This window comes from Lissotriton vulgaris, chromosome 5 (assembly GCF_964263255.1).
Source record: "Lissotriton vulgaris chromosome 5, aLisVul1.2, whole genome shotgun sequence".
NCBI classification, from domain to species: Eukaryota; Metazoa; Chordata; class Amphibia; order Caudata; family Salamandridae; genus Lissotriton; species Lissotriton vulgaris.
In genome coordinates, this window is record NC_141693.1 from 1,589,258,051 (window position 1) to 1,589,273,427 (window position 15,377).

The 15,377-nt window shown below is 50.1% G+C and overlaps 1 protein-coding gene across 4 annotated transcripts in view; it reads right to left on the reverse strand.

The window, feature by feature from the left end:
* Positions 1-2,097: 2,097 nt before the first annotated feature.
* LOC147716752 (dehydrogenase/reductase SDR family member 4-like) overlaps positions 2,098-15,377 on the reverse strand; it is a 197,851-nt gene continuing 184,571 nt past the window's right edge. For all 4 annotated transcript variants that reach the window (XM_086923697.1, XM_086923695.1, XM_086923696.1 and 1 more), the window contains 2 exons: positions 4,538-4,593; positions 2,098-2,584 (listed from right to left, as the gene is read on the reverse strand). In XM_086923697.1, the coding sequence (XP_086779823.1) occupies positions 2,470-2,584; positions 4,538-4,593 (171 nt within the window). In that variant the 3' untranslated portion in view covers positions 2,098-2,469. The remainder of the gene's footprint in view (positions 2,585-4,537; positions 4,594-15,377) is intronic.

Consider the following 15,377-nt stretch of genomic DNA (forward strand, 5'->3'; position numbering starts at 1 on the left):
TCGCTATTTGGAATTGCAAATTACCATCAAACTAAAGTTGATGGTAATTTGCGATTGCTTTGAAAAATGCACTCAAGTGCATTTTTCAAAGTCACATTTTACAACATGTGGAAAAAGGGGAATTAGAGGGGTGCAAAAGGGTATCCTTTTGGAACCCTTGCACCCTTATAATTGCATACGCAATTTGCAAGTACCTATGGAATTCTCGCAAATTGCACATGCAATTCCCATTCATTCCTAAGAATGAATGGGAATCATTTCCTTAATTGCAACTCGCAGTTAAGGAATTTTAAGGAATCACATTTTGTTCGCGATTCCTACATGCATTGCATTTTGCGATTTCTAAATAACGAATCGGTAAAATTTGCTATTTAGAATTCGGAAAATGCGGGCTTGATGCATGTGCCCCAATATTTCCAAAGCTTTTGCATTAAGGTCCATAGCCATTTCCAATAAGAATATTATTTCAGAATTTTTCTTTTAGGAAAAATATTTTCAAAGTTTTCAGGAAATAAACCTGTGATGTGGAGACTTTCACTAATTGGTAAACTTAAGGTGGATTGTGATAAGTGTGTTGGCTGTAAGAGAAACATTAGCTCTAGTTTTGTGCATTGATAGAAAAAGAGTCGGTAGAAGCACCTTTTAAAAAGCCAGTAAGACAGGTTGATATGATTAACCCTTCCTGAGGAAATATGTGTTTCCTGATACTGGTTTGGAGCTTGGCAGAGAATATTGAGCTAGAGTAACAGGTTGATGAATACGAGCACTTGTAAACAGTGTAATAAACTGATACTTTGTGTGGCCGAATGTGAAAATACTAACAATCACTACAATTTGTGTAGTTTCAGTTTATTCAAGTTAGGATTTATGCTGCATCAATCAGTGAATGCCTTGAAGGGTAAAGGGGTCAAGCAGTTATAGAGCTGGTTTGGGGGGAGCAGCAGAAACTCTCTAAGTTGTCAAAGTGTCTACTCCACCAAAACCCTTATTTTCCCACCTCATTGAGAAGTAGGCAACCGCCTGGTTTCTGATGGCAGAGCCTCATCTACCATGCGGAGTGAATGTCGCAAGACATGGGATGGGCGTTCCCGTGGGCGTGTCAGGGTATATTTGGGCAGAAAATACCACAACACTCCCTGCCCATCACAGACATTTTGTATTTCACTGTTTCATGTTGGTGTGAGGACTTGTGTTGAAAAAAGTCTATCAGAACAGGGGAAAACCCCAGTATGTTGGGTGGGAAGTTTTGTGGCCCACCTCCCTTTCCTAAATGACACCTTAGTTGTATTTTCAAAAGATAAAGATTCTCTAAAATCAAGTAGAGCATTCTTTGAGATTTAACCTGCAGCAAATGTCTATCTATCTTCAACACAGTTAGGAGCATATCAGCAACAGCTGGCGATAATTATCGCTAAGCGTGCTTAGCACGAGAATAATTATCACCGGCTATCGCTGGATTTTATTGCAGAGATAGTGCGCTATCAGCAACGCTTATCTCCAATGCGATAGGCAATCCAGCGATAGCTGCAAAATGTGCAATTATCGCTGGAAATCCAGTGACAAACGCACAGCGATAGGCAAATCCTTGTAGATAGGGCAGGGTGGTCTCATCCTTATAATCAACCACCCATAGGCTATAATGGTTTAGTCAGTTTAAAAGCAGGCGTAATGAAACCTGGGATAAGCGCAGTTAGTGCTACTTTTATCGTCGCTATGCAGGTTAGCCTGCAGCATGATAATTGGAGAAATGTCTGTTAGCAACATTTCCCACGTTATTTTAGTCAGTTACGCCCACTTTGCATGTCATTAACGTTGCAAAGCTGGGGGCTGAGGGCGCAGAGGCGTAGGAACATGCGCTAGCGAGTCATTGCTGATAGTGCAATAAAAGTATTGCCGCTTTTTGCCCAAAAACGGACGCTAAAGCAGATAATTTTATCGAAGGGCCTTGATAATATGCCCCTTAGTTCCTTCAATTTATTTTCGCACCCGCAAGACAAAGGTAATTTAATATTCTGACCAGAAGACCTTCTCCAGTTTATTAAACAAATGAAATGTTACTGTCCAATGTTTTATATCAGTGACTAAGTGTTCACTTGGTAAAATGAGACATCTTTTAATTTATTTCTTCAGTAATATGAATTCATTTGACACGTCTCTTGTCATTTTTTTTAACATTGTAAAGTAAACAAAACAAAACAAATAATCTCTTGCAAGAAAGTACATCATTCCCCTTAGGCGGATAGGCCGTGAGACAGAAGCATTTCCATATCAGGCTGAGCCCATCATCTGACGTCCTCTGCTGCAGCTCCCACCAGCCTTTCAGAGATATTATAACCAGATTGTGATTATTTTGCCGCAGCCTTGCCAGTGTTCAAGAGATGTTGGACATATATAATCTTTCTCATTCATGGTATCTCAGAATTTCGGAGCAGTGATTCCAACAACAACTCTAGAAATACATGTTGGTGTTTAGAGTCTAGAGATGGCACCCCCAGCAGCTACAATGGTCTCTCCGGTGATATAGGAGGCATCAGGAGAGCAGAGGAAGGAGACGGCGCCGCCATAGTCCTTGGGCTCTCCCAATCTGGGGGTGTAGAAGGGGTACAAAAGGAAAAAATAAGAACTAATAGGGTAGATGGTTCACAATCTCAGAAATGCTAACATCCTTGTGAGATCAAGCATGCACAACAAGCTCTTCTCCTCTTCAGACCTGAGCCGTCCCACCCTAGAAATGTCATTCACAGCTTTCCTCTGTCAATAAGAGCTCAATCCAATCCAGAGGTGACGAGCTCTGAGCACCAAAACACATATTTCATTTATCAAAGACTACAGATGAAAGGCTCATAATCCCTGAGTCAATTCCCTGATCCACCAAGTCCTAAAGGATATACATTTGTATTCTTGTGTCAATTCCATGATCAAATCCAGCAAGCGGCACTCATTCGGTGTCATTCAGAGTTCTAGCCAATTCTGAGTGACCCAGAATACTCACACCAGAAACTACTGTGACAGGTTACAGAGCCAATTTTACCAGGTGCATTCCTGCACCTAATAAAACCACGTGTTCCCTTACATTTTTATCTACTGAGAGTAGGTAAGAAATGGGTGCACTAAAGTACCAGGCATTGGACATCTGTATGCGGTAAAGGACCTAGCATTCTGGGTTTTGCATGCTTTCCTCATTGCAGCCAATTTACTTCGTGATGCCCTGTCCCGCTATCTCCATCCCTTTATTCTGGACATCCATTAATTTTCGCCATGGATGTGAGAGACTGCATCCCTACTCCAGTTCCCTGTGTCAGTCTACCTATTGTGAAGCCATGGAGGTGAAGTCAGTTAAATCCTCGCATTAAACCTGTTAAAAAAGCCCAATCAACAAAAACACCGTAATTGACAGCATACATGCATCATCGGAGAGCTTCATTCTCAGTGATTCCTGAATTGTATTTTGACTAGAACTTCGTTTGAGACCTTGGCTTTCTCGAAGATGATCTTCCTTGTAACTTTTCATTTGGAGAGGGTAAGCTAAAAGCTCTAACAGTTTCATGTAGTTATCCAACCAAAACTTAGATGGTTTATATTTTTCCAAATTAGCCAGGAGATTTCCCTCTGGGTCTGTTTCCCTAGACTGTTGTACAAAAGAGGATAAGCCGCACAATTTGGACGCACAATGTATTTTGAGATTTCAAATCAATCACACAAATTGTTTTTAAGTCACTGCCAGGCACAAATTGCTCCAGCAACATTTCTAGATTTGTCATAACTTATTGTGTGGGACACAAGGTACCTGGCAGAAAATTTATCAAGGACTTTTTTAATATCCAATTGATTTCCACATCTCTTACTACAAAATCCAAACGCTTCATTCGCAAAATGAATAGAAGGAACGGTTTCCTCGAATTACTAAAATATGTTCACATTTCTGAGATGTCTGGGCAGATGGTACCGCACCAGATTCCTTCTCTACACATTATTGTTTGAGAGCCTTAGGCCGACAGTGGTCAATGCTGAAACTCTTTGACCGCATTCAATTCTTTCTAATGCGTTTCAAAGAAGCCGAGACTTGAGCTGAGCCAGGTGAAGTAAGGACAAGTTACCCATGTGCAGAGCAGACATACTTTTAGTCCATTGGCTCCTCTCTAGTCCTGCACTCATGCTCCATCACCCCAAACTGCAGCCAACAGACACACCTCAAACTGACTTTACATTTTTAGAACAAATGGTGGAGGCACAAAACGGCCATCACAGGCGCAGGGTCAGGCATACAGACATGGGATTTTCTGTGTGCTCTGGTTTGATGTAGCACCATTTTTTAAACTGTTGATGGCACATTATCCAGGCTACCTGCAGTGTGCTGCAATTACCCCAGTTGGTTTTCAAAGAGATCTGTGGGTTCAAAGTGCTGGAATTACTACAGACAGTAACTTTTGCTATTTATAATTAGCAAGGTTGGAAGCAGACTATTGTAGTTGTCTGGCTTTCAATACATCCTGACACAACCATCGTACTGAAGGCCTGAGAATTCAGAAATATTTACCTGGGCACGTTGTTGGCCTTTTTTAAAAAGTTTAACAAGGCTTCGTCTTTCCACAGCTGTTTAAAGACAGAGAAGGGTACATGTGTTAAAAATCCAACCAGTACTCACAGTAGCACCATCAATGCCCTGATCGCCTCTTGCAGACAGAAGGATTAATAGTGTTAATATCCAACAACTGTCCTTAAGTGCCTGTATCTCTACAATCAGGTGGCAAATGGTCTGTGACTCCCAACACCTCCCTCGCAACCCCAACTTCACTGTTATGGACTATTTAGGCTTGTGACTTTAAAGGCTAAAAATTATACAATTTTAACTTTCGCCCACTTCCACGCTCTTCACCTCAACTCAAATGAATGGGGTTATCACATTTCAAAATATCCATGTTCCAAACCAAGATCCTATCCAACTGTGTGTCCTATTCAGTGCCAGTCTGTACCCATGGCAAGTGGAGCTCTCAACCTGTCAACATTGTTATGATTGAGAACTGATTAGCATAGTGATGAGGTAATTATAAGTAACATATTTATTGTAAAGTTAGTTTAAAACATTACAATCTGTAACAATATAATAAAATTTCCAAATAAATTAGACCCGTATAAAAAAAGTAAAGCAATACATTTTATGGAATAGTGTTTGTATTAAAATTGTTGATCCTGAACAGCCATAGTCCGTGCAGGTAACAGCGTGAGCGGTGGGGCAGGGTGGAGGGGGATTCCGACGTACAATGACGAGGGACAATTCATTATTTATTTATTTTTCCCTCTGCATCGTCCCTCAAAATCCTTCCCACCCAACCGGGCCCCATTGCCCTCTGCTGTTACCTAAAAGACTAAGCTGGTATCTTTTCTAGCATTAAAATAAGAGTATGGTCCCCAGTTATTAACACGATGTGTACTAGTTTAATGAATGATGTAATGTTATTAATAAAAAAAAGTTACAGCTGATTTAATAATTTAAACAATGCTTATTTACTTGTGCTTAAGTTAGCTTAACCAGGCCTCGATTTGACATAACTGGGCCTCAGACTGCCGGTAAAGTAACACACCTTTGAATGAACAAACATAAATGCTGCTTTATTCTCCACCTTTAAAAGGCCTACTGGTGTCCTTTTTCATTATCAGAAAAATAACAGAAATAGGATCTTTATCTAGTTTCGGCGGATGCTGTGTTCTAACTTTACTCACTCTTGCAATAAATCAAGAACTTTTCCCTCTTCATCCTAATGATTCTGAAGGGTCCATTGGATTGAATAGGTGCAAAGCTTCAGTGTCATTCTCTTAATGTAAGGTTTAAGTGTTATAATCAATTATGCATTTTGTAGCCACAGTAAATAAAGCGCTCTGTTCTTTTCTACAGCTCAGAACACCAACTCTGCTGGCAGGGTGCAGGACTCAGGGCTGGCTCCTCCATAAAAGCGGTCGCCTCACTGGTCAAGAGTCAGTGAGCGAAAAATAAAATGCTAAACAATATTGTCATTTTATTTTCCGCTGACTGACTGAGCCAGGGACTCTTGGGTGGGGCAAGGCACTGTAAAGTGTGCATGTTGGTTTGGTCGGCCAAACAGACATATGCTCTTAGGTTTCTCCAACCTGGCTGTGTCCTGACCCCAGGACACCCCCCATGCCGCACGGCTCCACAGCTGCGAGCGCGTCTCTGCCCTCGGCCCTGGCCTCGGTGTCCCCCTGCCGCTACCTTGTCCTTTTCCCACTGCTGCCCACCCTCTGGTGTGCCCTCCCCGACCCCGCCTTCCCGCCGCTGCTCCCTCGCGGCCCGCCCCCTTTTGTTTCTGTACCCCCGCCCATTGGACGCCCCGCTACCGCCTCCCAGCGGCTCCTCCCTCCCACTTCGCCTCATATGGAGGCCACACGGCGGCCGCGCCGAAGGCGCGCCTAAGGCAAGCCCGTCTGCGCCCGTCTGCGCCTGGACCGCGCCCAGCGCCAGGCCCCCTGGCCCTCGATGATGCCAACCCACCCGACGGACTTACAATGCCGCCACCCTCCACGTACTCAACGCCGGCCGGAACCCCGCCTGCTACCGAGCCACCCCGAAACGCACCCACGGACCCTTCACCTGCCAAGCCTGCAAATTCACCTGCCTCCGAACCTGCACCGCACCCGCCAAGCCAAGCACCAGCAACAACCACCTCAAGTACATCCTGCTCAATACCCGCTCCGTCCACAGGCACGCCGTCGACTCTGGAACCTCCTCAACACAACATCACCAGACCTCGCCTTCCTCACGGAAACCTGGATGAATGCCTCCTCAGCCCCCGACATTGCCATAGCCATCCCGGAGGGCTACAAGATTAGCCGGAGGGACGGCATCAACCAAACCGGAGGAGGCATCGCCATCGTCCACAGAAACACCATCCGAGTCACGACCAACTCCGACGACACCATCACAGCCGCCGAGCACCTTCACTTCCAGATACACACCAACCCCAAGACCACCCTCAGAGGCACTCTCATCTACAGACCCCCTGGACCACGCACACAATTCACCGAAGCCATCGCAGACTTCGTCAGCCCGCACGCCCTAACCTCCTCAGACTACATCCTCCTAGGGGACCTCAACTTCCACCTGGAGAACAACAATGACAGCAACACCGCCACCCTGCTGGACAACCTTGCCAACCTCGGACTCAAGCAACTGGTGAACATCCCCACCCACTACGCCGGCCACGCGCTTGACCCCGTCTTCTCCTCCAGCAAGCACATCTCCTTCAGCACTCCACTGCACAGATCACAGCTGCGTACACTTCAACTTCAGGAGAACCACGACTCACCACCACCCGGAACAGGTTCCCCGCAGAAGCTGGAGCAAGATCACCGCCGACCATGTCACCACCTCCCTCAGCCAGAACCCCCCCCGCCAACACGACGGACCCCAATGAAGCAGCCCACAACCTCACACAGTGGCTCACCAACTGCGCCGTCGACCACGCACCACGGAAGAACCTTCTCAGCAGACCTGGCAGCAAGAAAGCCTTGTGGTTCACCAACGACCTCAAAAACTCCAAGAAAAACTGTCGCACCCTCTAGAAAGCTTGTCGACAAGACCAGACAACAGAAAACATGACAGCCCTCAAGAACGCCACCTGCAAACACCACCAGCTGATCCGCACCACCAAAAGGACAACATTCAGAGAACGACTGGACAACAACAACCACAACAGCAAAGAACTCTTCAGCATTGTTAAAGAGCTCTCCAACCCCAGCGCCTGCAACAATGACATCACACCCTCGCAAGACCTCTACGACTCACTCGCCTCATTCTTTCACCGCAAGATCGCCGACATACACAACAGCTTCGGCGCACAGACCACGCACCCAACCACCGAACCAACATCCCCCACCACCACCCTCTGCACCTGGACCTTGGTCAGCACCGAAGACACCACCCACCCGATGAACACCATCCACTCCTGCTCCCCAACCGACCCATGCATACACCACATCTTTAACAAAGCCGACTCCATCATCGCACCCCAACTTCGGGACATCACTAACAGCTCCTTCGCATCCGCCACCTTCCCGGAGAGCAGGAAAAATGCCGAGCTGAGCACCCTCCTGAAGAAACCCACCGCGGACCCCACGGACCTCAAGAACTTCCGCCCCGTCTCGCTCCTCCCTTTTCCTGCCAAAGTCATCGAGAAGACCATCAAGAAACAACTCTCCGCCTTCATCGAGACAAACGGATCCCTTGACCCCTCACAGTCCGGTTTCCGAGCAAACCACAGCACCGAGACCGCACTCATCGCAGCTACCGACGACATCAGGTCCCTGCTCGACAACGGGGAAACAGCTGCCCTCATCCTCCTGGACCTCTCAGCAGCCTTCGACACCGTATGCCACCGCACCCTGATACAGCGCCTCAGCAACACCGGTATCCAAGGATCGGCCTTGGAGTGGATCATCTTGTTCCACGCCGGAAGAACCCAGAGAGTCCGCCTCCCCCGTTCCGCTCCATGGCCACCGAAGTAATCTGCGGCGTTCCGCAAGGATCCTCGCTCAGCCCCACCCTCTTCAACGTCTACATGAGCCCCCTCGCAGCCATCGCTCGCCAACACAACCTCAACATCATCTCCTACGCTGACAACACCCAGCTGATCCTCTCACTGACCAACGACCCTGCCACCGCCAGAACCAGCCTCCAGGAAGGAATGAAAGACGTCGCAGAATGGATGAAGCTCAGCCGTCTGAAACTGAACTCAGACAAGACGGAAGTCCTCATCCTGGGACCATCCCCCTCCGTCTGGGAAGACTCCTGGTGGCCCCCGGCCCTGGGCACTGCCCCCAAGCCAACAGACCACGCATGCAACCTGGGCTTCATCTTGGACTCCTCCCTCACCATGACCAAGCAAGTCAACGCCGTCTCGTCATCCTGCTTCAACACCCTGCGCATGCTCCGAAAGATCTTCCAGTGGATCCCCACTGAAACCACGAATATGGTCACCCAGGCCCTCGTCACCAGCCGTCTGGACTACGGGAACACCCTCTACGCTGGAACCACAGCCAAACACCAGAAAAGACTCCAGCGCATACAGAACGCCTCAGCACGACTCATCCTGGACATCCCCCGCCACAGCCACATCTCGGCCCATCTGAAAGACCTGCACTGGGTCCCCATCAGAAAGAGGATCATGTTCAGACTCCTCACCCACGCACACAAGGCTCTCCGCGACATGGGCCCCAAATACCTCAACAGCCACCTCACATTCTACACACCCACCCGCCAGCTCCGATCCGCCAGCCTCGCCCTCGCCTCCATCCCACGAATTCACAAAACCACCGCCGGAGGAAGATCCTTCTCCTACCTGGCGGCCAAGACATGGAACTCCCTCCCCACCCACCTAGGGCAGACCCAGGACCACCTCTCCTTCAGGAAACTACTCAAGACCTGGCTGTTCGAGCAGTAGCGACTCCCCCCCACTCCCAGCACCTTGAGACCCTAGCGGGTGAGTAGCGCGCTCTAAAAAGTTGTATGATTGATTGAAAAGCAGCAGGCTCCCTGTTCCTGTGCGAGCATCAGACCAGTCTGCTAAGGCCAATCCCAGCGCTGTTCTCATTCTTGGTATAGCATGAGATCCGTGTCTGGATTGGGTAGGGAGCTTGTCCTTTTTGCCCCAGTGACTGCAGGGAGTAGAGAAGCACCGAGGCAGCAGGGAACGTCAGGACAGGTAAGTTTAAAAAAAATATTATTATTTCCCGAATCCCCCATCCACCCCCCTCTTTGCTCCCCCACCTTTAGTCTTGTGGCGGGCGAGCACTTACAGGAGGGGCAGGAGGAGGAGCACATTAGCCCCAGCATATATAGAGCTCTGCTCTTTCCCAAAGCTGGGGGCACGTGTAGGAAGCCCCCAGCAAAGACAGGGCCAAGAGCAGGCTTGTCTGTGCCCATCAGAACCCAGAAGAGGCTGGGCTGCATTGCCAGACTGGCCGTAGCGGGCACCGGGCATTTCCCCGGAGGGCCGCTACGATGGGGGCCGTTTTTGTTACAGGGCCGTTTTTGTTGCGTAGTTGCAAAATCGGCTGAAACCGGCCCTGGCAAACAGCTCGGCCGCTCCCAGGGGGGCCGGCCAAGTTCTTTGCCAGGGGTTGTTTTGGTTACTAGTCCGGCCCTGCTGGGCTGGGCCATCCCTCTTTGCTCTGGCTGCTCAACATTAGGCTTGAAAAAGGTAACCATGTTTAAATCATTGACACGTATATTGCTGCTCTCAAGCCCGATTACAAAAAAATGGGGAGGGAGAAAGCTAGCACTCATGTCGATAATAAGGGCCTTCCAGTTCCAATGAAAGAGTCTATAACCACTTATTTGTCCTCTGTGATGGGTTGATGAACTCGGAAAATATGTTTAGCAGAGGGCACGATTGACACAGTTAAAATACAGCCCTCTTTGTCATCTATTCAAAATTCATGCTGTTCTGACATGTGGCAATTTGGCAGGTACCAGTTCTTCTGCTGACTTTGATTTTGGGTCTAATACAACAAATATTCCCAGTGGGTGGGGACACACGGGAAGAACTGGCATTTGAGCTAGTAGTAACACTTGTGTTGCACAGCAATCTTCTAGTCAGAAGAAGGGGTATCTTATAAACTGCTGTAAGAAAAGACCTCTCAGGAACCATGATCTCTTTCTGATTTGATATTGTTAGATACAAGAATAAGAGATCATTTCTCAAGTAGTCTAAATAACTTAGAGGAACAGGTTAAACAATTTGTCACCCTAATACTGGAGAAACTAAATGACCTGGAAGTAAAAAAAATAGAAAAAGGTCTGAAAATATTTTTTTTCTGAAAATAAGAAAGCCTGCACTAGTAATTCCATCTGTGTTCTACAATCTGGTTACCAAGAAAAGAGATCAACGAGGGGGGCGTGGCTTGCAGCCGATGATGGCAGCAGCAACCTAGAGAGGTTCCCGTAGCAAGGCGGCTTCCCGCAACAATCCGCATGCCTATCCGCTCACTAATCGTCCCAGAAGGGGTGTCCTGGGTGCGGCGACCGAACAGCAACCGCAGGTGAAATTTGGGAGCTCTCAGACCCCGGAAACAGGGCGAAACATCATCTTAGTCCTTCACTGGCGTGGGGCCTAGTGACACGAGTGCAGCCGCGGTGTCGAGTTGAGCCCTTGGCCGCGCGGAAGTGAACCTTCCTCGGCAAGATCGACCGGAAGTGCCCGCTGACGACAGCACTCGACACCGGAGAATCACCGAACCGGCGGTTCCCCCTTCCAGCACTTGCTCCTCAACGTTGCCTATCCAGTGGCACTACATAGCGGTACCTCGCTGCGGCACTCGGCCAAGACCCGTAACTCACTGCGCAACAACCGCCATCTTGCCCTGGCTCACCGAGGCTGTATCGGAGACGCTGCTGCCGGACGAACCTCAACATTGACGGCGACCACTGGCCTGTTCCCGAACTGAACCTCTTGGGCGGACGACCCGGCACGATCGGCTGCGAACGACCTGCTCACCTTCCCTCGGGGGGTGTCTTGCCGTAGAGCCAAAATGGCGGGGAAAGGGCAACGACAAACTCGGCAAATTTGCCTACGACAACCAGGCACCCACTCAGCCTGAGCAGCGCAAGTCCATTGGCAAGGGCGCGGACAACGAAGGGGCGAAAAAGGCTACTCTAGATGATGTCCTACGTGCCCTGGAACAGGTTCAGGCGACAGTGGGCTCAACTGCTACAGAAGTGACCCTCATAAGAGCCGACCTCCAGAAGATGGGCGAGAGAGTGAAACAAGTGGAAGTGGTGACTAAATCACTCATAGAAGACGTCTCCGACCTACAGGTGGCTATGGAAAAACTGCAAGCGGACAATAAACTCTTGAAAAGCAAGTTTGATGACCATGAGGGACGCTCCAGACGCAACAACGTCCGCATTTTGGGGGTCCCGGAATCGGAGACGAAAGGGGCCATGGACTTGTACGTAGAAGACCTAATAAAGACCCAACTAGCCCCGAAAGGGCTCTCCAATTTCTTTACAGTGGAGCGTGCTCATCGAGTGCCCGGCGGGACACCCACGCCGGGGGCTGCCCCGCGTCCCATCCTGGCGAGACTTTTCAATTTTAGGGACCGGGACACCATTCTCCAAGCGGCCAGGGTGGCACCACCTATCCAAATTCAGAACTCTCGTATATCCATCTTCCCGGATTACACAGCGGAGGTCACCCGCAGGAGGAGAACCTTTTTAGAGGTGAAAAAAACACTTCGCGAACAGGAACTGCCATATTCCATGTTGTTCCCGGCCCGATTGAGAGTGGTGGCCGACAAGAAGGTCTGGTTTTTTGACACTGCGGAGTCAGCGAGAGACTGGCTGGAGGGGTGGCGCACGGTGGAACGCTCTTCTAATCGTCGACGCAACAGGCCTGAAGACGACGGCCGACCGGGCTCACAGTCTTCAGCTAGGGGAAGTGCAAGCGAGTCGCCAACACAGGAACACACCGGGGCCGCTGGGGGTGAATGAAACCCGCACATGAAGGACTGGGTGAACTCTGGCTTTCTCCCATAAGGATGACTTTTCTCGTCGTTCCTGGACGCTGGCCTGGACATCCCGAGGGCGGCAGAGGGACCGCCTGCTTTGGGGGACACTCTCCCCTGATGCGCAAGTACTCTGTTTTTGGAATGGGATAAGCGCTCTGCTGAGTTGGGGTGGCGGGCAGTTGAAGGTCTGTTTGGCAGGGAGGCAGGGTGGGAAGGGATGGGGGGGGATTGTTCTTTTTCATGGGAAATTCACAAAGTCGATCTCGAACTGCACAATGTATTTTGACTGTTACTGTAATGTTGCTAGTGCGATGGAGTCTGGATAGCCTAAATTTGTGCTTGATCACTATTGATGGCGGGTGACCAACTCAATGCGGCGGGGGTGGGTGAGACGCAGACAAGCGTCTCCACTCTCCGACTTCTCGCTTGGAATGTACGAGGCCTGGGCGACAAGGTAAAACGCGGCCTTGTCCTGTCCGAGGTAAAACGCTACAAGCTAGACCTGATACTCCTGCAAGAAACCCACTTGGTGGGTGGAGCTACCAAGGCCTTGGACAGAAGGGGGTATAGAATGCTAGTTCACTCCGAGTTTTCTACTGGTTCACGGGGCACGGGCATACTGATCAAGAAATCCTCCCACTTCATTACCCTTAGCACCAGAACCTACACACAGGGCTGTTTTGCGGCGGTGGCAGGGCAGTGGGACGGTCGCCCATTAACAGTGGTCTCAGTATACATCCCGCCCTCCCTGCACTTGGTGATGCTACCGGCCCTGGGAGAATTTCTGTTGTCCCTCCCGGAGGGGGACATGCTCATAGGCGGGGACTTCAACGCGGCTGCAGACCCGCAGCTCGACAAGTTCCCGGCGACCGCCCTACCGGGGGGTCCCTCCCGGTTTCGGCGATTCCTAGAGGCACTGGGGCTGGTAGATGTTTGGCGCCATGTTCACCCGCAGGTCCGGCAATACACGTTCCACTCCACAGTACACAACAGTCTATCCCGCATTGACTACTTCTTGGCTTTAGGGGATGGACTACAGCGCGTAGATGAGGTAGAAATACACCCTCGGGGCATTTCCGACCACTCACCACTGACTCTCACTGTTACCTCACGGACACGGTCCCGTCGCCGCATATACCCCATTCATGCCTCCTATCTTAAAGTCCCGAAGGTCAGGAAGGCCCTTCAAAAGGCCACAGAACACTACTTCACGGAAAATGAGCCAACTGCGGCCTCGGCTGAGATTCTCTGGGAGGCCTATAAAACAGTGCTGCGGGGACAGGCGATAGGCTCTATAGCGGCGCATAGAAAGGAACAGACAGCTGAACACTCTGCCCTCGAGCTCCGACTGCGCGCAGCCACTACTGCACACGAAGCCGACCCCACGGAAAACACGGCACACATTCTCACACTTCACCAACAACTGTACGCAGACCATGCACGACTCACGACCCAGGGACATATAACCGACACACAGAACCGGGTGTATGACATGGGGGACAAGGCAGGGAAGATGCTGGCCTGGCACGACAAGAGAGGGGGTAGTTCTAGGGGGATCCAGCAGGTGAAGGATGGCGATGGCAAGATACTAACCGACCCCGATCAAGTGGTAGAGGCGTTGGCGTCCCACTTTGAGAAAGTGTATACCCCAGAGCGGGAAGTGACCATGATTGCGGCCCAATGTGCATTAGCAATTTAGACATCCCATCGCTGCAGCCGGAGGCCATAGCTGATCTGGAGGCACCGTTTACCACAGATGAACTTCGGACAGCCATTGGGGCCCTCCGAACCGGCAAGGCACTTGGGCCGAATGGCATCCCGGTCGAGTGGTTCCAGGCACGCACCGACGCTCTTTGCCCGCACTTACTTAAAATGTATGTGGAATGTCGTGAAAAGGGGGTGCTCCCACTGGACCAACGGATGGCCACAATTGTGGCTATTCCTAAGCCCGGGAAACCCCCAGAGGAATGCTCATCCTACCGCCCTATCTCTCTGCTTAATGCGGAAAGTAAAATCTTAGCAAAACTCCTGGCTAACCGTCTAATGCCACACCTGTCCGACCTCATCCACCCGGACCAGTCGGGATTCATGCCCCACAGAAACACCGCGCTCAACCTTATAAGGGTGCACGGGGTAATGGCGAGGGCGGATTGCATTGGCGACAGTGCAGCAATACTGGCTTTGGACGCGAAGATGGCCTTTGACTTGGTGGAGTGGGCCTACCTCTTTGAAGTCCTTTTACACATGGGATTCGGCCCAAACTTCATTTCGTGGATAAAGTTACTTTACAAAGCACCAGTGGCACACGTGGTGGCGAACGGCCATATATCACGCACGTTCCCGCTTGGCCGTGGCACCCGGCAGGGTTGCCCTCTTTCCCCCCTGCTCTTTGCACTCTCCCTAGAACCCCTGGCTATTCGCATCAGAACTACTCCCCTACTTAAAGGGATTCGATGGAGGGAGGGATGGGAAGACCGCATATCTCTCTATGCAGACGACATGCTGGTGTACCTAACAGATCCCGAGCATGGCGTACCAGCTCTCTTGCATCTCTGTAATGACCACAGTGAGGTTTCAGGCTACACCATCAACTGGAACAAGTCAGAGTTATATGTGCTGGCAGGGGACCCCCCAACACTTGGTCCGGTCTGCCCCCTACGGCTGGCCGGTTCCTCATTTAAATATTTAGGCATCCACATCACAAGAGACCCTTCCGAACATATGAAGCTTAACCTCTTACCGCCACTGGATCGTCTCAAACAAGACGCAGGCTTCTGGGCGGGGCTGCCGTTGACGATGCTGGGGAGAGCTGCCCTGTTTAAAATGAAGTCCCTACCCCGCTTCCTGTACATCCT